The 19,989-nt window shown below is 40.5% G+C and overlaps 1 protein-coding gene across 1 annotated transcript in view; it reads left to right on the top strand.

Annotated features, from left to right (window-relative positions):
- LOC137039785 (ceruloplasmin-like) overlaps nucleotides 1-19,989 on the top strand; it is a 50,605-nt gene that overhangs the window by 27,133 nt on the left and 3,483 nt on the right. Inside the window, exons 11-17 of the mRNA XM_067415060.1 lie at nucleotides 2,756-2,906; nucleotides 3,015-3,227; nucleotides 3,741-3,948; nucleotides 5,603-5,742; nucleotides 5,847-5,975; nucleotides 6,067-6,173; nucleotides 6,662-6,881. Of these exons, the coding sequence (XP_067271161.1) occupies nucleotides 2,756-2,906; nucleotides 3,015-3,227; nucleotides 3,741-3,948; nucleotides 5,603-5,742; nucleotides 5,847-5,975; nucleotides 6,067-6,173; nucleotides 6,662-6,881 (1,168 nt within the window). The remainder of the gene's footprint in view (nucleotides 1-2,755; nucleotides 2,907-3,014; nucleotides 3,228-3,740; nucleotides 3,949-5,602; nucleotides 5,743-5,846; nucleotides 5,976-6,066; nucleotides 6,174-6,661; nucleotides 6,882-19,989) is intronic.

Raw genomic sequence — 19,989 nt, 5'->3', positions numbered from 1 at the left:
GTAGCGGCGGTCACGCCACTCGGGTTGCTCCATGTGAGACTGCTTCAACGCTATCTACACGACCGAGTCCCGAGGTGGGTGTGGCACAGCGGGTCCCTCCGTGTCTTAGTTACACTGAGGTGCCACCAAACCTTCAGCCCGTGGTCGGACCCTGTGTTTTTACGGGCGGGGGTGCCCCTAGAACCGGTATTCAGGCATGTGATTGTCTCCACGAATGCCTCATCCACCGGCTGGGGTTCCACGTACATTGGGCTTGCAGTTTCGGGTCTGTGGACGGGGCCTCAACTGCAATGGCCATTTACCATTTACCATGGCACATCAACTGCCTAGAGTTGTTTGAAATTTGTCTTGCCCTGAGCCGCTTCAAGACGCCGCTCCAGGGCAAGCACGTTCTGGTCCGTACGGACAGTACTGCGGTCGTAGCGTACATCAACAAACAGGGTGGTCTACCCTCCCGTTGCATGTCACAACTCGCCCGCCACCTCCTGTTATGGAGTCAGAAGTATCTGAGGTCACTTTGTGCCACTCACATTCCGGGCCTGCTCAATCGTGCGGCTGACGAGCTCTCATGACAGCCAGTGCTTCCGGGAGAGTGGACACTCCATCCCCAGGTAGTCCAGCTGATTCGGAACTAGTGCTCTTTGCGACAGCACCTCCTTGGCCCATTCCTCTGAGGAAGGACCTCCTGACTCAGAGACGGGGCACCCTCTGGCACCCACGTCCAGACCTCTGGAAACTCCATGTCTGGTCCCTGGAAGGGACGCAGAGTTTCTAGGTGGCCTGCCACAGGCTGTGGTAGACACCATCACTTCCGTTAGAGCTCCCTCTACGAGGCACCTCTATGCGTCGAAGTGGAACCTGTTCGTCGACTGGTGCTCTTCTCATCGAGAAGACCCCCGAAAATGTTCGGGCGGGGCCGTTCTTTCCTTTCTACAAGATGGGTTGGAGAGAAGGCTGTCTCCCTCCACCCTCAAGGTGTATGTGGCCGCAATCGCTGCCCATCACGAACTAGTAGAAGGTAAGTCTTTGGGGAAGCATGACCTGATCGTCAGGATCCTGAGGGGCGTGAGGAGATTAAATCCGCCTTGCCCCCCCTCTATACCCTCTTGGGACCTGTCTCTGGTGCTCAGTGCACTTCAGAGACCTCCCTTCGAGCCTTTGCAGCTAGTGGAGTTAAAAATTCTTTCTCTAAAGACTACTCCTGACTGCGTTGGCCTCTATCAAGAGGGTAGGGGATTTTCGGTCGACGAATCGTGCCTGGAATTCTAGCCGGACTACTCTCACGTAATCCTGAGACCCCGGCCTGGATACGTGCCCAAGGTTCCCACAACTCCCTTCCGGGACCAGGTGGGAAGCCTGCAAGCACTGCCTTTGGAGGAGGCAGACCCAGTCCTGGCTTTTCGCTGTCCTGTCCAAGCTCTTCTGATTTATGTGGACAGAACGCGAATTTTTAGGACCTCAGAGCAGCTCTTTGTCTGTTACGGAGGACAGCAGAAGGGAAAGGCTGTCTCCAAGCAGAGGATGGCCCACTGGATAGTGGATGCCATTGTCTTAGTGTATGAGTCCCAAGACGTGCCCTGCCCGCTCGGGATTAGGGCCCACTCCACCAGGGGTGTAGCCTCTTCCTGGGCGCTGACTCGTGGTGCCTCGCTGACAGATATTTGTAGAGCTGTAGATTTTATAGCCTACGTGTAGAACCGGTATCTTCCCGTGTACTCACTTCTCATAGTCGGTAGCACCAGAGTGCCCATTCTTGTGTCAGCTTGCTGCCCCACTCCCTTTCTCATGGAATGGATACGTGCGCCTATATGCTCCAGTCGAGTTCCCCAGTATGGTGAATCCTGTCGAGTCCTCCGCAACCCGCGACAGTCAGACGTGGCGGAGTGTCTGATGCCGTTTTCCATAGGGATCCCAATTCGTCGGTACGACGTACGTCGTAGTGACCAACTGAAAGGGAACGTCTCGGTTACGTATGTAACCCTCATTCTCTGAGGGTGGAGTGGAGACGTACGTCCCATCGCCACAGTTGCTGTACCTTTACTGCAGTTCGAGCAACGGGTTTGGCTCCTCAGTGAAAAACAACAGTGCGTGGCGATTGCTTCCGCTTTATACCCGCGCAGCGGGGCGAGGTGCGATATGCAAAGCACGCACGCCAATGTTCATTGGCCCATTTTCTATATCTCGAAGCTGATAGGGGCTCCCAGAAGTGATTCCAATTCGTCGGTATGACGTACATCTCTGTTCCCTCCTTCAGGGAACGAGGGTTACATACGTAACCGAGGCGTTACTTATAGACAGTAGAATGTCTGTTGGGGAACCAAAAAAGGAAGTTTTGGTAAATATGTAAATATTTATCAGATAGCCAACAAATACTCTAATGAGATCTATAGTTAGTAGAATGTCTAAAGTGGACTATCAAAATAAAGTGTTACTAAAAACTGAGTGGTCCCTCCAGAGGGACTCCAAAGGAGAGAGAGAGAGAGAGAGAGAGAGAGAGAGAGAGAGAGAGAGAGAGAGAGAGAGAGAGAGAGAGAGAGAGAGAGAGAGAGAGAGAGAGAGAGAGAGAGAGAGAGAGAGAGAGAGAGAGAGAGAGAGAGAGAGAAACAAAACGTCATGGACGTAACAGTTGAGATGAGATTACTACATGGTTGGTAGCTGAAAGCAGCAGCAGAGAACTTTGATATCTGAGTTCCAACTCAGATTGGTGTAACAAATCTTTGCTCACAACTTTGCCAATATTTATTTTCCATTCCAGAAAAATGTGGATAAAGAGTTTCACCTTCTTGCAACTGTGTTTGACGAGAACCTGAGCTGGTATTTGGATGACAACATCAAGAGATGTGTTAAAGAGCCCAAATCAATAAATAAAGATGATGAAGAATTTCAAGAATCCAATAAAATGCACTGTGAGTGCTAGTCACATTCCTTGATAAAACATTTAGTAATTTCTTTAGCACACAAAACGTATTGTTTACTCTTTTGTCCTAAATAATATTTTTTTTTACCATTTACAGCACTCAATGGATTTATGTATGGGAATCTCAAAGGTTTGAGTATGTGTAAATGTGATAAGGTGTCTTGGCATCTGTCTGGGCTAGGATCAGAGACAGACATCCATGGACTTTATTTTGAGGGCAACAGGTTCCTCTACAAAGACACCAGGAGAGACACCATCAGTGTGTTTCCTCACATCTCTCAAACTGTCATCATGGAGCCTAACAGCATGGGTACAATCCCACCTCTTCTTTCTTTCACCTCACTGTGAGGAAAAACAATGATGTGCTATGTTGAAAATCTTGACAAGCATCCAACCAGTGTTGTATCAAACCTGTTTGCATTTCCTTCTTTTGCAGAACACAAAATAAGTTATTTAAATATATATATATATATATATATATATATATATATATATATATATATATATATATATATATATATATATATATATATGAGATATTTTTGTCCATACAAAGAAGACTCAGTGGTGTCTGATGTTGTTCTGGACCAAACTGACTTTCATTCTTTGGACAAAAACAGTTGAAACATTATTCAAAATAAAGTGTTCCACAGATTAATTAGTCCTATAGGTTTGGAGTTTCACTGAACTGTATTATATTTCTGCTTAAAACAAGACAAATAATCATTCATTCCTTACATAATCACATAAATATGCATTTCTGATACACATTAAAGAATTACAGATTGTACTGTTCTGATGGTTTAACATGCTGCATCAGCAGGACAGTTTGAGGTGAGCTGTAAAACCACAGATCATTATCATGGAGGCATGAGAGCCAACTACACTGTGGAGAAGTGCCACTTCTGGAACCGTCAGTCTGAGACGATGCTACACCAGAATAATTATTACATTGCTGCAGTTGAGATGGATTGGGACTATTCACCCACCCGCACCTGGGAGGATCAAATGTACCATGGTCTGAAAGATAGGTATTCCCCTTTCTTCACCATAAGTAATGGTAAATGGTAAACAAACCTGCTCAAGCTCTGAGCTGAACCTCACTATAGCTGTACTATGTAGAGGAAGAATGGGAGAAATAGAGGAGATGGGGAGTCGAAGGGATGTCGAAGTAATTGTACCTTGGCTCCTCCTGAACCTTACTTAAGATATTAAAGAGCACCAGTTGTGTTTTGTGTAATTATCCCGGTTTCCATCCACAGATTTTTTCGAAAAAAATGTTTTTTTTGTTTAACTTTGGAAGCATTGTTTGTCAAGAAAAAGGGCTTTAAACACAAATAAATGTGGTGTGTTATGACAGAATTAGCCTATACAGCAAGCATCCACATTTGTGGTGTTCCTGGTGTTAAAGCAACGTTTCTCTGTAGTTCAAAAGCATATTAAATCTATTATATTCATATTATTAAATTGTGTATTCAATTATTTTATTACTATTCACTCAAAAAAAGACCTACTTACTTACAAAATATGTGATAAATGTTTGCACAACTATATTGAGCAATTTTTACACATAACAATTTAGTTATATGAACAAAAAAATTCAAGTAAAACTTTAAATCCTTACAAACCATTTAATTTTGTCACTGTTACATAATATTTATGTGCCATTTATTTAATTATGTTATGTTAAATTTGTAATAGTTTATTATGTAAGGTGAACACTGTTATCAATTTAGTTTGCCTTTAAAAAAATACATAACAACAAGCATATTATTAAAAAAAATGCTAAATTAACTCATTGGACAAACTAAAAATATTAAATGGAGAATTCCATCCAATCAATTTGTATATATAGTGCCCACAGCCTAAACACTCTTCTGCATAATGGTAACCACAAAATGACAGAAACTCCACAACGTCCAACATAACTAAACATTAAACACTAGCGCAGTCCCTTGCAAAACATGCTAGGAACTACAGATCCACTGCCCAGTTAGTTATGTCAGCACAAATATTTCATGTAGTTTTAATGCAAATTAATTAAGTAAACTTCAGTTTTAAATATATTAGGCTGATTGAACACATTTCGACACAACTTAATTTAATTAGGTAAAGTAAACATAATTTAAATGTGTCTTATGAAGGGCCTGAATCATTTTTTTTTTTTTTTTTTTGAGTGTTGGTAAGAACATGTTACTTCTCAAACATATTTTTTAATTCTGAATATTGCTTGATCAAGTATTGATCTTTATAACAAAGTACAAAAAATACTTTCATAAATAAGAATAAATCACAATTTCATGGGCATGATCTGGCTACTTGACAAATTAAATTCACCAACATCACTCTTGTTAATAAAATAATTTTATAAATACATTTATTAACATACATTTATTAACCAAGGAGGGAAAAAGTGGGAATCTAAAAAAGCTCAAAATTTTAGAATTGTTAAGCTTTTTTTGTAGTATAGTATAGAACATTTAAAAACAGATAAATATAGGCCTACACAAATTTAAGGTTTAGGCTTACAGCTGCATCTGTCTCTGAGAAAAACATTTAACAGCGATATGATGTTTTTGATCCATTGACGTTATTGAAAACCAGAACAAGCAAGATAGTCTTTTTTTAGACTGTCATTAAAATATAAATACAAGTTCTAAATCATATTTATTTTGACATATTTAGTCCAGGCAACGACTTCCTCGAGAAAGAAGAGAAATTCATTGGTTCAAAATATAAGAAGGTTTTGTACAGAGAATACACTGATGAAACCTTCACCAAAACAAAGGAGAGACCTGCTGATATGGATCACTTGGGAATTATGGGTAAATATGTACAGAATATTCTGCATATGATGGTTGACACATCATTTGGTGTAAATGTTTGTAAACCTTCAGAATATGCTAAGCTGTGGTATTCCCCACCTCAGGGCCCATGATCCATGGTAAAGTAGGAGAAAAAGTGAAGATTGTGTTTAAGAACATGGCTAAGAGACCGTACTCCATACACGCCCATGGAGTTAAAACTGACAGTCCTCAGGTCGCCCAAACACGTCCAGGTAAATTACAAGATGATCTGACAGTTTTATGTTAGACAAATTGAAGTTCATATTGTTCCTTAAGTCTAAAGAAGTGTGTTTCTCACTCAAGGTGATACTCAGACCTATACCTGGTACCTCCCAAAGAATTCTGGGCCGACAGAGGAGCAGGAGGAATGCAGTGTTGGAGCTTATTACTCCACCGTAGATGTTATTAAGGTACTTCTCTTACCAATGAAAGTTTGGATCTAATCTTTTGCTAAACTTTTGCTGTCTATCTGAGAAATCAATATTTCTTAAACCCTAATGATCTTCAACAGAGTCTCATGGCAATCCATAACTATTTAATGTTTTGTTTGCAAATTTTTAATGCTTTTTTATAATATCATTTTTAGGGTTTGTATAATCACGCCCCATAGAAGGTTTACGGGTGGGAATAGAGGTGCAGCATAATGCTTATTTAATTATTTCTGAATGTATTCATTTTACTTGTTGTTATTCGGTGAAATGTATGAGTATTTATAATCAACATTTCTCTTGACTCATCCACCACTTTGGATCATTTATTTTTCATTGAAATACATTTATTGCAAATGTGATGCTGCCTTAGAATTTGGTCAAAAGAAGGTGTTTTAGAAGGCTGCATAATTATATCTATGGTTTTGGAATGGAGCAAGAGTGTGTAAATCTGATTTCTTCTTGCACAGGACATGTACAGTGGTTTGATTGGGCCGCTGGTCATCTGCAAGAAGAGCCTGGCACGTACACTGGGGCTAAAGAAAGAGATTGAAGAGTTTGCTCTACTCTTCATGATCTTTGATGAGAATGAATCTTGGTATCTCGATGACAACATCAAAGCTAATGTTAAAGCCCCTCCAAAAGAACTTAAGGAGGATGAGGAGTTTATCGAAAGTAACAAAATGCACGGTGAGTTTAATTTGTTCTTGTTTTTGATGACAAGTACAGTTTTTTAGAACGGGGACATGCTACTTAAGGTGTGTTTCTACTGAAATTACCTGGAGCAATTTGTCCCAGGAACTTTTTTGCCCCAGACCTGTTTAAGTACTATGAAGATTAGGGTTTTTGAAGACAGGATTTTGTCCTCCACATATAAGCTTAATAAAGTATAAACCTCATCGTTGGTCTATAGGTGGGTCCATCAGTTAGTCCATTGGGTATTTTTTAAAGTCAAGTCACCTTTATTTATATAGCGCTTTTTACAATGGCAGTTGTTTCAAAGCAGCTTCACAGTGTTAACTAGGGATGCACCGAATCCAGGATTCGGATTCGGATTCGGCCGAATATTGGACTTTTTGATGGGGTTCGATTTCTGCCGAACCGTAGAATTTTTTTCCACCAAACCGAACCTGCAATATGCGTGCTACTGGTGAACGTAATGACGCAGCCGTTGATTACGGGAAGGTGTTTGTTTACCAGGTGGACTGTTCGAAAGAATGCAGTAGGCTGTGAGAGTGAAAAAAGTTCAGCAGTTTGGCAGAGTGTAGTTTGGCAGTACTTCCAGTTAAAAGAAGCAACATGTTCACTTTGCAATGTCTCGTGGTGGAAAGGACCCCAAACAGTATACAACATCGCCGCTGTTAAAACATTTGCGCATAAAACATCCTAAAGAATACGAGTTGTGCATGAAGGAAGACAGTAATAGCCAAAACGCAGCAACTTCAGGTACGGCAAGGAAGGACAGTCACAGCTAAAAACTTGTGTTAATCAGACGACCATTACCAGCTTTGCTAGCCCTACACTGAACACGAGCGAAAGCCATATATGCAGCAATTGGGAAAATGATAGCCATTGACTTGTAGCCATATAGTGTAGTGGAAGAAAATGGATTCAATGAGCTACTTCATCTGCTTGAGCCACGTTACAAAATCCCATCCAGGCACTTTTTTGCTGACAAAATTATCCCTGAAATGCACAAGTCCATCACTTCCCGCATAAAAGTTGCCGAAGCACATGCTTTTGCATTTACATTTACTTGTGAGTACACTACACAGTCCTACATCAGTGTGACCTCACATTGGGTTAATGATGATTTTAAGTGCACATGTGCTATTCTTTGATGTGAAACGTTCGATGGAAGGCACACCGCGTTAAACATTGCAGATGCACTGCAAGAGATTATTAGAGCGTGGGACATACCTGTTACCAAGTGTCACCTGGTCTTGAGGGACAATGCTGCAAACATGCAGAAAGCCATGTCCGAGGTAGGGATTCCAAGTGCTGGCTGTTTTGCTGGCTGTTTTGCTCCAGTTACGCATCCAAGTGTCTCTGATATGATTGCACTGGCCAGGAAAACTGTTGGTCACTTTAGGCACTCTTCAAGTGCTAAATCAAGGCTTTCTGCTCTACAGCAGGAGTTTGGGCTGCCAAATCACCATTTAATCCAGGACGTGTCAACACAAAGGAATTCGACATATCTGATGTTCGATCGTTTAATAGAACAAAAACGTGCCATAAACATCTACATGTCGGAGACAGATGGTATGCAACATATTCATGCACAGAGGTGGACTCTGATGGAGGATGTTCTCAAGGTGCTCAGGCCTTTCGAGGAGTTGTCTAGAGAAATAAACGCAGAAAATGTGTGTATATCCACTGTCCTGCCAGCTGTGATGATGTTGACTACATCCACAACAAAACAGACGGTCATGGAATCAAGCAGATGAAAACCCACTTGCTGAAATCTCTGCAGGATAGGTTTGAGGGAAGCGAGCAGAATAGCAACTTATTTGTGGCAACAAGTCTGGATCCCAGATATAAGGTGAAAATTTGGGGGAGTGAAACAGAGCCGTGTCGATCAAAGTTGCTTGTGCAGGAGGCTGTATCCTGTTTATCTGAATCAGATCAAGGCGCATCTGCTAGGCCTACAACTAAAGCAACTGAACAGCCTGAGGAGGAACAAGGCCCGACAGTTAGAACTAAACGACACCGTTCAGGAATCTGGGGCGGCTGGGACGATCTGTACCGCAGCAATACAGGCAGTCACATCGGGCGCTGACGCAGAGATGAGCGCTTTTTTCAGTGAGCCTCTGATTCCTCTTAGAGAGGATCCTCTTCTGTGGTGGAAGACAAATAAGCAGCGATTTCCACTACTGGCAAAAACAGCAAAGGTCTACCTCTGTGCGCTACCAACCTCTGTGCCCAGTGAAACACTTTTCAGTACGGCTGGGGACATTCCCACACTCGCAATCGGCTATCACCTGTTAACGCCGAGCGTCTTGTTTTCCTGAAAGGAAACCCTCATTTCATGTGAAAGGTTAGAGTTTATAGCTTAATTATTATACAGGAGAGGTGTTTGTGATTTTTCGTAATATTTGGCTACTGTTCTAATTGTAGCCTAAACGAAACAACAGCCTACTTTATGTTAATTATTATCTATGTTTATTGAGTAAATGTTCAATAAAACAGTTAAGTCACCAAATATAATTGGATAAAAAAAAAAAAAAAAACATGTTTCTTTGCATTGTTACACTTTTATAGAAAGGTTTTGGTTTGTAGCCCACTTTATGGGATTATAAATCTAAAAGGCTAATACTGTGGATGTTGATTTGGATCTTGAAATAAACAAGCCTATGGTAATTGTCAAAATAGTTTTTCCCACTTTGTCATCCTGACATAACATTGCCTATTCTTTTTTTTTTTTTTTTTTTTTTTTTTTTACAGTTAAAATAAAATAAAATGAAAAATACACTCATGTGGACATTGTTTACTTCATTAATGTGTTTACTGTGTTAATGGATGGGATGGGAGTAGGGTTGGGCATCGTTTTGATATGAACGATTCTGATTCCGATTCCGATTCCGATTCTTACTTTCGATTCCGGTTCTTTTCGATTCTCGATTCCGATTCTTTAAGGGGTGGAGTCAAAACATAATAATAATAATAATAATAATAATAGATTTTATTTATAATGCACTTTTCATTCCGAAGAATCTCAAAGTGCAACAAGGGGGGGGGGGGGGGGGGGGGGCAACAAAAAATCAATAACAAGTAAAAATATAGAATACTACAAACATTCAACCAACACAGAAAACAGAACAGAAAACAGAGCTGATGGTGAATAGAAGCAGAGCTGATGGTGAACAGAAAACAGCTGATGGTGGAAGTCTCTGTTAGCTCCGCAGCACACTGTGGTCCACTCCATGTTTCAGATTTCTCCCAGCGGCAGTGTCCCGATGACATCGTCGAGGCACGACAGCTGAAGACCAGATGATGGGTCTTCATGACGATTCAAACGATGGGGATCGCCGCAGCACCATGCAGGAGGCAGAACATTTTTCCGGGCACTTCTGTGGACACACCGGGGTCGGCGCAGAAGTCCAAGCCGCTCCGCAATGCAGGACGGAACAGCGGCGCAGCCGAGAAGCGGAACATCCCAACATCATGCCGGACGCCGATTACGATGGCCCAGATGACGCTAGCCCGGTGCAAACTTCAGCCACCATGCAGCTTAAGCCTGAGGGAGACCACCAGTGAGCAGCCGCGGCGAGAAACATCAAATGTCCTCCAAACCAGAACCAACCGCAGCAATTCAAACATAAACATTAGAGAAGCGGTGGAAAACGGCGAAACGACGAACAACGTCCTCTCAGTGGCTGCCAGCAATCAGCAACAGTCCCAATTGTAGCTCTGACTGTTAGACTAGTCACAAACATAAGAAAATAAAATAAAATCTAAATCTAATAGTACATTAACATGATTTGTGGGTGGAGAAGCGGTGAACAGACAACGCCAGCGTCCTCTCCCCCACGAGTTGATCTCCTTTTATTGACAATAAAACATGTCACATGGATATTCAATGCTATTTTCAATACCACGGGGGAAAAACGCTGCATACACTGTCAATTAGATATTTTTTATATAATTATTTTTTTGTCTGTCTTTTGAAAGTCTAGGCAATCAAAAAGTTCTACTGAAGAGATCACTTTATATGATAGTGTATATGAAGTTTTTTAAGCTTTTTCTCCTATATAAACATTGATCAATTACTAATAAAATTCTCTCACAAATATTTGCTAACTCAATGTATTTTTTACGACAGGGTAATTGTGTTGCAATAGCTTACACAAAGCACAAGTAAGCTTGATTTCGAATGGTAAATTGAATTTAAAAAGATGACTAAACAGTAATTAAATAAGAACAAATAAATATATTACAAAAAATAGCACAAATAAATAAAATAGAATAAAATATATAAATGAAATAGACTGCTTTATTTTTTCAGGTAGGTCTAACATTCAGGTAAGAAACTGAATTAAAAAACGCAAAGTGGCTAATTAAATTTAAAATAACATTGGATAATGTTTTTTGCAAAAAATTAAATAGTTTCATATAAAACCAATAAAGTTACACACGTTGATTAGTCAAGAGCAGTGTGATCGTTTGTCTTTTTGTAGTTTGACTTTGAATAACAAATGACTGCTGTCCCTTTAAGACCTGCCGCACTCATGGATCCTGAACACTGTTCCTGTTACTCATTCTTCATTTCTTCCTGAATTGTTTACGACTGTGTTTTTAATACTCTTCAAAATGTGCACTGAGAATTTGGTTGATTGTATTTGACCAATAATAAGCTGTAAAAAGAAGCAAATATTTGCACTTGTATGTCAGAGGGGGCTTTATTACGGTATGTGTGTGTGTGTGCGCTTCAGATGTGAGCTTGAAATCTGAGGGATTCGTAGAATTATGTGCAATCCTGCGTGAAATTCAGACCGATCACACACACTAACACGCTGTCGTAAGGAAGTCGCCGTGTTCAGAGGGTTAACCGGGATGAGTGAGAATATACGGCTGCGAGTCAACTCGCTGTCGGTCAGAGAAGGAGAGGAGAGGAGGGCGCAGCTGGGATCAATACTGTAGAAACTCAGCAGGCTATCATATTTTCAGATATTTCAGTATCGATATTTTCGATAACACTATTATCGATAACACTAGTTGCACTGTGCCGACCCAGGCTTTTTAAAAGTGAAATAAATCCACACTTCAGAGCGCCGTTTACCGGGCTTCCATGGCTAAAAGAACAAGCGGGCGCGCAAGCACCGGAAATCAGGTGGCCATGACTCAAACTTGCGCGTTTGGAACCGATGATCAGAACCGAAAACGAATTTTCTAAACGATTTCAATGGAATCGTTATTTTTTAAACGGTTCCAAGTTGGAACCGGTTCTCGATGCCCAACCCTAGATGGGAGTAGGATTCAGTATTCGGTTTCGGATTCGGCAGAATCTTAACCAGTGGATTCGGTATTCGGTCGAAGCCCAAAAATGTGAATTCGGTGCATCCCTAGTGTTAACAGGAAAATAATGCAACATAATTTTATTCAGCTGTACAGCCGCTCTAAAGAAAACAGTGATGTCATCTAGCTCATTTAAATTATCATATAGTGTTAATGTGAGCAGATCGGTAATATAGTTGACATTTAAGTGTCCCTAACTGAGATAGCCAAATGCCAAAGGCAACGGTGGCAAGGAACCAAAACTCCTTCAGGGCCAGAACTGAGAAAAAGCCTTGGGGGAAACCAGGCTAAATCTGGTGCCAGTTCTCCTCTGGCTGACAAACTAATAGTGTAGGATTTTGATTCTGGCAACATTGCAGGTCTTAAGTCATATTAGGTAAATAGATATTCATAAGATTATTCGAAAGATTGGAGTCATCACATTGGAGACGGGTTCATTGAGAATGTCATGTTGATGCACCATTTACAGGGGGGAGATTAATTGACAGTGTCTCTGCAGACACTCCAGGAATGCACTGGTCATGTCCAGATGCAGGTCCACAATTTGATCTGGATACAGTCTGGATCCGGCTGACTGCAGTACAATTCCGTATAAACAGAGAGACTAACATTAGTGTAGATGCCATTCTTCTTATGATGTAACCATAGACTGTAAAAAATATGGACGTAGTGTCCGTGACGTCACCCATAAGATTCTGCAGAGAAGTTTTGAAGCATAAAGTAGAGACGAGCTGACTGTTGCCATCTTGGGGGCGGCAGTGGCTCAGTGGTTCATGTAGTTTGTCTACAAACTGAAAGGTTGGTGGTTCAATCCCCGGTTCCACCTGACCAAGTGTCGAAGTGTCCTTGAGCAAGACACCTAACCCCAGCTGCTCCCGACGAGCTGGATGGCGCCTTACATAGCTGACACCGCCGTCGGTGTGTGAATGGGTGAATGTGAGGCAAAATATAAAGCACTTTGGATGGCCATAGGGTCTGTTAAAAGCGCTGTATAAATGCAGTCCATTTACCATTTTGGCAACGTGTAAATGAGCAGTGAGAGCTCCCTTCTGGAGCCTGTCTCTAGTGGCCAGTCAAGGAATTGAAGTTTAAGTATTGACGAAAAAATATTCTAAAGAGTATTTCATTCTGTGTTGACAGGTGCAATATTTCAAAATCGATAATTGTTTTGTTTTTAAAAAAATTACAATCAGGCCTATATCTGCATTTATGTTAATTTAGAAAATTTGAAATATCAAAATGTAATTTATTAAAGGTGTCATGAACTGGCTTTTTAAAAAAAAAATATACTGTTGTCTGAGGTCAACTTATGACGTTTGCATGGTTTTTACATTCAAAAGCTAATAAAAAAGCTAACTAATAAGTTATAGGCTGTTTTCTACACTAGTTTTGAGACTCTCTCTGAACGCTTGGTTTTGATGAGCACTGGAGACATAAATGCCCACAGCTAGGATTAGAGAAGATTAGCATATATAATTAGCTTCAACTCCCTCTCATACACCCTTGATTGATTTTGTGACAATTCAATTTTGTTGAGTCAATTCAGATCTATAAATCAGCATAATCAGAAGTGGAGCCAGACCAGCAATTTTAGGTGATAGACATTTAAAACTGGAAACATTCAAGAACATCGATTTTTTCAAATCAAGAACATCAATTTTAGTCGCTTTATAATTGTTCTTAAAGATCACAGCCAGAAGTCTAGCTAAGTCTAGCTTTTATCAGGTATCCAGGAGGGGTTAAAAGATTCAGTTCAATGAAGTCATCAGGTGCTTACCAGGTTTCAGTCAAGAATAATAAATCAAGGTTTCTCTCAGTTGTAATGTCGTTCAGCAGCGCACCTTTGCCAGACAGGGAACGAGTGTTCAAAAGAGCATAATTGTGTCGATGGGGAGCAAGCGATGAGTAGACGACATCTCAGTAGTGACATGTAGGGGTTACATTGCAATTGTAACGCTTCGATCTCTACAACCAGATCACAGGAATTGACAAAGAGGACTTGCAATCATAGAACCATTGTTGTTTTGCAGACCGATGGATATAGCGAGCTTGATGAGCAATCAAATCAATCAAAATGTAGCGTTTTTTAGGCAAGAGTGTATATTTAGGCTATGCAGCTGTTGTAAACGTATAAAGAAAATTAATTCTGTCATTGAGAACCAGAGCAAGTACAAAAACTACTAGGGCCAGCAACCTCAGTGCCACCTAGTTATAAAACGCAAAATACATCGCCTCGCAGAGTTAAACACAGCACTCACAGAAAGCAAAGTGTAAAGTGGGAAAGTGTAAAGTGAGGCCACAGCACTCAACGTTATCCAAGCCTAGAGTAGGAAACCCACGAAGAGACACAACTCAGTTAACAAGAGGTAGCTTACTTACCGAGAGTGAGTAGAGTGTGGTAAAGGCTAGGTAATGGGCAGAGGGCTCACAGGGTTTTCACAGAGAGAGACGCTGTACAGCAGTTTGTAAAAGCAGTTGATTTCAAAGTTGAGAAATAAATCTTGCCTCAAATAAATCTTAGATATATTCACTTCCATCAATAGGAAAAAACAAACAAAAAGATCCCAGCGGTTCCTCCATGTGCTCCTTATCCCTATGCTTACAGTACTGTAGGTAACGAAACTACTTAAGTAAATGTGAACACGAGATAGTGCCCTGGGTCTGGGTCAAAAAATTAAAACAAATAAAACAAATAACTTCAGTGTAGAGTTTCTTTTTTATAACTATTTGTTTTAAACAAAGCTTATTAGCGGTGTCTCCCTTTAGTAGTGATTTTAATTTTACTTTCAATTATCCCACTAGTAATGTGACCTTTTAATTACTGTTATATCTTCAAATAAAACAACAAAATGTGAATGGGAGTAATTATATACACTTGAAATCATATAGTAATTATATACACTTTTTACTGAAATAAACAAGAGTTAGTATTTAGTAGAGGGAAATAACTTGTTTGAAATGGACAAAAGAGTTATACAATACAAAATAAAACAGTTTCAATATGAACCCTCTATTCAGCTCAAGTGGGCCCACACACACACACCTGTCTCACATTCATAAACAAAAATTTGTTCCAGGCCTGTGACGTGGCTTGAGAGCGTGGTGGCCAAAAAACAAAACTGGCCGCTTCTCACTTTATAAGCAAACACAAACACGTCATTGGAGGATTCTTTGGCCAGATGCTAAAGACTACAGCCAGCAGAGGGAGCTATTTCTGCATGTTTTCAACCCTCGCATGGGGGATGGGAGATCGCACTTACAGCTCAGGTCGCAGCTGCAGGCATCTATGTAAACGAAGCGGCCGGTGGAGCAAAGTGAATGTTTCAACTTCTCAAATTAATTCCTGAAAGTTAAGCTTCCAAAGGCATGAACTGAAAATGCACCAGACTGAACACGCACTGTGAATGTATATGACATTCAGCTCTCATCAGCAGAGCTCATTCAGCTCATTCATCACAGTGAATGTAATCTGACTCCTGTGCTGTGATGCGGTTGGAAACCAGATTGAAGATTGTCAAAGTATCCGTTTGATCTTAAGCATTTGCTCAGTTCATTTAAAACAACTTTTTCAATGACTTTGCCTATGAAGGGAAGATTTGAGATTGTTCTCTTGTTGCTCAATATGAGGTTATTCAGATTTATCTTTTTTTCAGAAGATGCTTAACTGCATCTTCATACTGCATACTGCGGTTTTATGGGAGTTTGGAAAAGTCACATAGAGAAGTGAGGAGTTTACCAATTCTAGGAGATCTGCTTCTACTGGATTGTACTGGATTCAGCATTGTCTATGTGAATGTTAAAATCCCAGCAATACCAAAACCGTCAAACTCTGAGGAAATTGTTGATAACAGCTCTGTAAAGTCCTCAATAAAGGTTGGAGAGTATTCCAGAGGCCTGTAAATAATGATAAGCAGGATGCATGGGGCAACTCTAGCAACTCTCAATACACTTCTGAGCTGTAAAAGCCAAACTCTGGTCGGACCAATCACATCCTGTATAGAGTCGGTGGGTGGGGCTTAACATAATGACGGCCAAGTTGCGCTTGCGTGCTACGAATAAACACAGAAACTGGCGAATGGCGGTCTTTTGAATCAGCTTTGTCCGCGACTCTGGAAAACTTGGAGTTAAGCTTTTCTCTGAGAAAAAGTAATTCTTAAGTCATTCTTTTGAGTTTTGCCGTCCGGATACAGCTAAAGTTTAATCTGTCAACTAGCTCTGCTTCACCTTCGTTGCTCTGGTTGGTTGTAGCACTATCCAATTGCGTGCACGCCGAGCAAAGGGAGTTTGAAAGACAAGCGTTTATCCCGCCCCTCGGATTGAGCCCTTTCAATGGTGAGTTTCCAGACCAAACATCTTGATGTGGATCTGGCTTGTCAGGCTAAGGCCCTGGCATTGTGAACAAAGAAATATCACAGGAGGAGGGGGAGGGTGAGCTGGGGCCACAGGCTTTGGTGGTTGTGGGGCTTGACACTTTTTGGTTGATATCTGGGGGCTCGCAGTGATTGAGTGTGATAGTTTGGTTCTTTTCTATGAGAAGCTCAAAAGTGGGGATGCTGGAGAGAGGAATTGCATGTCTGGTGAGGGTGGCTGTTGCTCGTATAGTTCGGGGATTGACCTAGACATTTCATTCAGCTTCATGGTCAGAATGCGTAATAGTTTCCCAATCTGACGCGAGGATGCCCACTCTTTCCTGTGCCTTCACAGTGTGGGGAGAGATTTTACGGTTCAGTCTCTCAATCTGTGTTACTGAATCTTGGAGTAGTTCAAATCCATCACAGTCTGTCCGTGGTGAGAACTATGGGCAGCGATCAGCTGGGAGGGTGTCCTTAAGCAGTGGTTGTTGTGGCTGCGTGGTATTAACATTGTCCTTGTGGGGTGTGTCAATCGCAGATGCTGAAAATCAAACCCTGTGGTCGTCCATACCCTGCATAAAGAAAGACAGCATAAAGAAAGGGGGGAAATTATATCACTGAATTTTTTTTTAAGAATTCAATGGTAAATCTATCTGGGCCAGGAGATTTATTGTTTTGAAAAGAAGAAAATGGCTTTATCAATCTCTTTGAGGCTTACTTTTGGAACATTGAAATTAGCTAAGAAATGAACTGCAGTATTGGCAGTTGTATTGTCCTGAGACCTATACACATCTTCATAAAACATCTAATTGAATGTATAGCTCAGAATACTTGAGCTTGCCTGAACTGACAATATTTTTGTTAAACTTGATTGAGCAATTTTAATTTAAAAAAATTAGACATATGCATTATATTCATATTTAAATTTTATAATTTTGTTAAGCGTTTCAGCATTTTGAGTGGCTCTATATTCTTTCCCCAACTGTGGGGAAACCTTTTCCTGTTTTCTTTCTGCAGCTTCATATGCTATTATATTTTCTCTCAACACAGCTTTAATAGGTTCCGATAAAGTTTCATCATGAACATCACCTTTGTCATTTGTAGAGATAACAAAAAAATAATTTTCTCCCTATGATAATCACGGAAGTGCGTATCCTTTAATAAGTTGTTATTCATTCACCATGTGTATTCTCTTTTAACTATAACTACATTTAAATCCAATGAATGCGGGGAGTGATCTGATATTAAAGGGGCGGTGAAATGCTGTTTCATGCATACTGATCTTTTTACACTGTTAAAGACATGGAATCCCATACTAAACATAGACAAAGTTTCAAAAGTTAAGGTGGACGTTTGATGGGAGTATTTCTTTGTCAAAAATACTACTTCCGGTTAGTCATAAGTTTCGGCAAGTTTTTTGAGATCATGCGTCCCCTTTGACGTTAATGGGGGCGGAATATCCTTGTATGGGCCTTACGGACAATTCTACGGGAAGCGCGTGAGAGAGAGAGAGGGAGAGAGCGAAAGCAACAGGCTACGCCCATCAAAGCGCTGGCTTGTAGGATGCTGGACAGGTGATGTGCAAATAACAATGTCACCAAAAAAGTGCGTTTTTGGTTGCCAGACCAAGACAGTCCTGCACAGATTCGCCAAAAACCCCGCGTTAAGGCAACAGTGGATGTAATTTGCTTTTCCGGATCAGCAACTGAGTTGCGCGAATGTTTATATCTGTTCGCTGCATTTCGGTGCCGACTGTTTCATAAACAAGGCCCAGCTCGACGCCGGATTTTCCCAATCGCCTAATGCTGAATGATGGAGCAGTCCCAACGTTAGAAGGGTGAGTGAGACTGCTTCAAATGTCTGTGTTTTTTTTAGTCCGCTTACTGTCTACACAAACCACGCGTAAACACACAAACACACGTGCACAACTGCACTTCCCACATGTACACCTTCAAAGACAAAAATACAACGATATAATTCAAGTATAAATATGTAAATAACACAAGCCGCTAAGCATATTATATAGTTAGTGTATAACTTGTACCACATACAGACGTCCTGCTCTAGTCGTTTTTTGCTGCTGCTCCTGTTCAACTGCAGCCTCTGGGTCTGATTCCGGATGGCTGTATCTGATTAAAAGCCATATTTTTATTTTGAATAAAGTTTTTTTCCCGCTGTTGACACAGCTTTACGACGCACTCGACTCAACATAGCAGCAGCGAGCACACGTCATTATTTAGCTCCGCTCACACGACACGCCCCCACCCGCTCGGCTTTTTTCGGAAAGACTCGGAACAGCGCATCTTTCTTATATAATTATTAAAAAAATAAAGACTTTTCAGAGATATGCAGGATGCAATGCTACTCTATAGGTACTCAAGATTGACATGACACTGACTGAAACTGAGTGTTTCACCCCCCCTTTAACACAATATGATATTTTAAGGCAACATCCATTGATATTAATTTAGAGTAATTCAGAAAATAGTAAATTCTCAAATCAGATTTATGCATAGAAGAGAAAAAAGAATAATATCAGTCTGATTAATAGTTATTAATATTTGTACAAGACTTTGATGACATTTGTGTCTTGCAGATTTGGAGTTTCAAATTACTTTAGTGAAAAATGATGGATCGTCAAAAGTGGGGCCATATAAATTGACAAGTGTAACTGGAATCAGATTAATCATCCCTTGAACCACAATATATCTGCCATTTTGATCTGAAATTGTTTGTTTTTGTATACATGGAAAATTCTTCCTAATAAGAATAGCAACTCCTCTATCCTTTGTTGTAAAATTGGACTGATACACCTGGGAGGCCAAAGCTGGCTTTAGACATCTCTGTGCATTTTTTTTTTTTTTTTCAAATGTGTTTCCTGAAGAAAATGTTTTTAATGTCTTTATGTGTGCAAATACTTTCTCCCTTTTTATTGGGCTATTTAAGCCTTGTACTTTCCAGCTTAAAAGTCTAACCAGCCCCTCTACCAAGTTACTCAGAAACTTTTAACCATTTAGCAAATGTTTGTGATAAAGTCCCCTTAAAATAACAATTATATAACATAACATAAGAACGCTGACATAATAATTAGTGCATAGTCCCTCATAGAACTCGAAGAACATTCTCCCACACTACCAGCAAGTCCATCTTTACCCTCTGCTTCAAGGTATTGCTCATGTAGGTTCCCATTTGTTATCTTGCGACGCTGAACCGAAACAGAAACAAAAATAAGCTTCATCCAACCTCCCTCTGAAGATCTTATTGAGAGAAAAAGAAAAAAAAGTGAAAATAATATCAAAAAGTACACTGGGAATCACCATAATATCTCAAACAAATCAGTCTGATATTGTACAAAAGTTCAGTTAGTCATTCATCTGCATAATGGACCAAATAGCTGAACACATCGATGATTCAAAAGTACAGAGTGCTTA

Source organism: Pseudorasbora parva, chromosome 14 (assembly GCF_024679245.1).
Source record: "Pseudorasbora parva isolate DD20220531a chromosome 14, ASM2467924v1, whole genome shotgun sequence".
NCBI lineage: Eukaryota > Metazoa > Chordata > Actinopteri > Cypriniformes > Gobionidae > Pseudorasbora > Pseudorasbora parva.
Note: the sequence above shows the minus strand (reverse complement) of the source record. Positions and strands in the feature narration are given on the sequence as shown.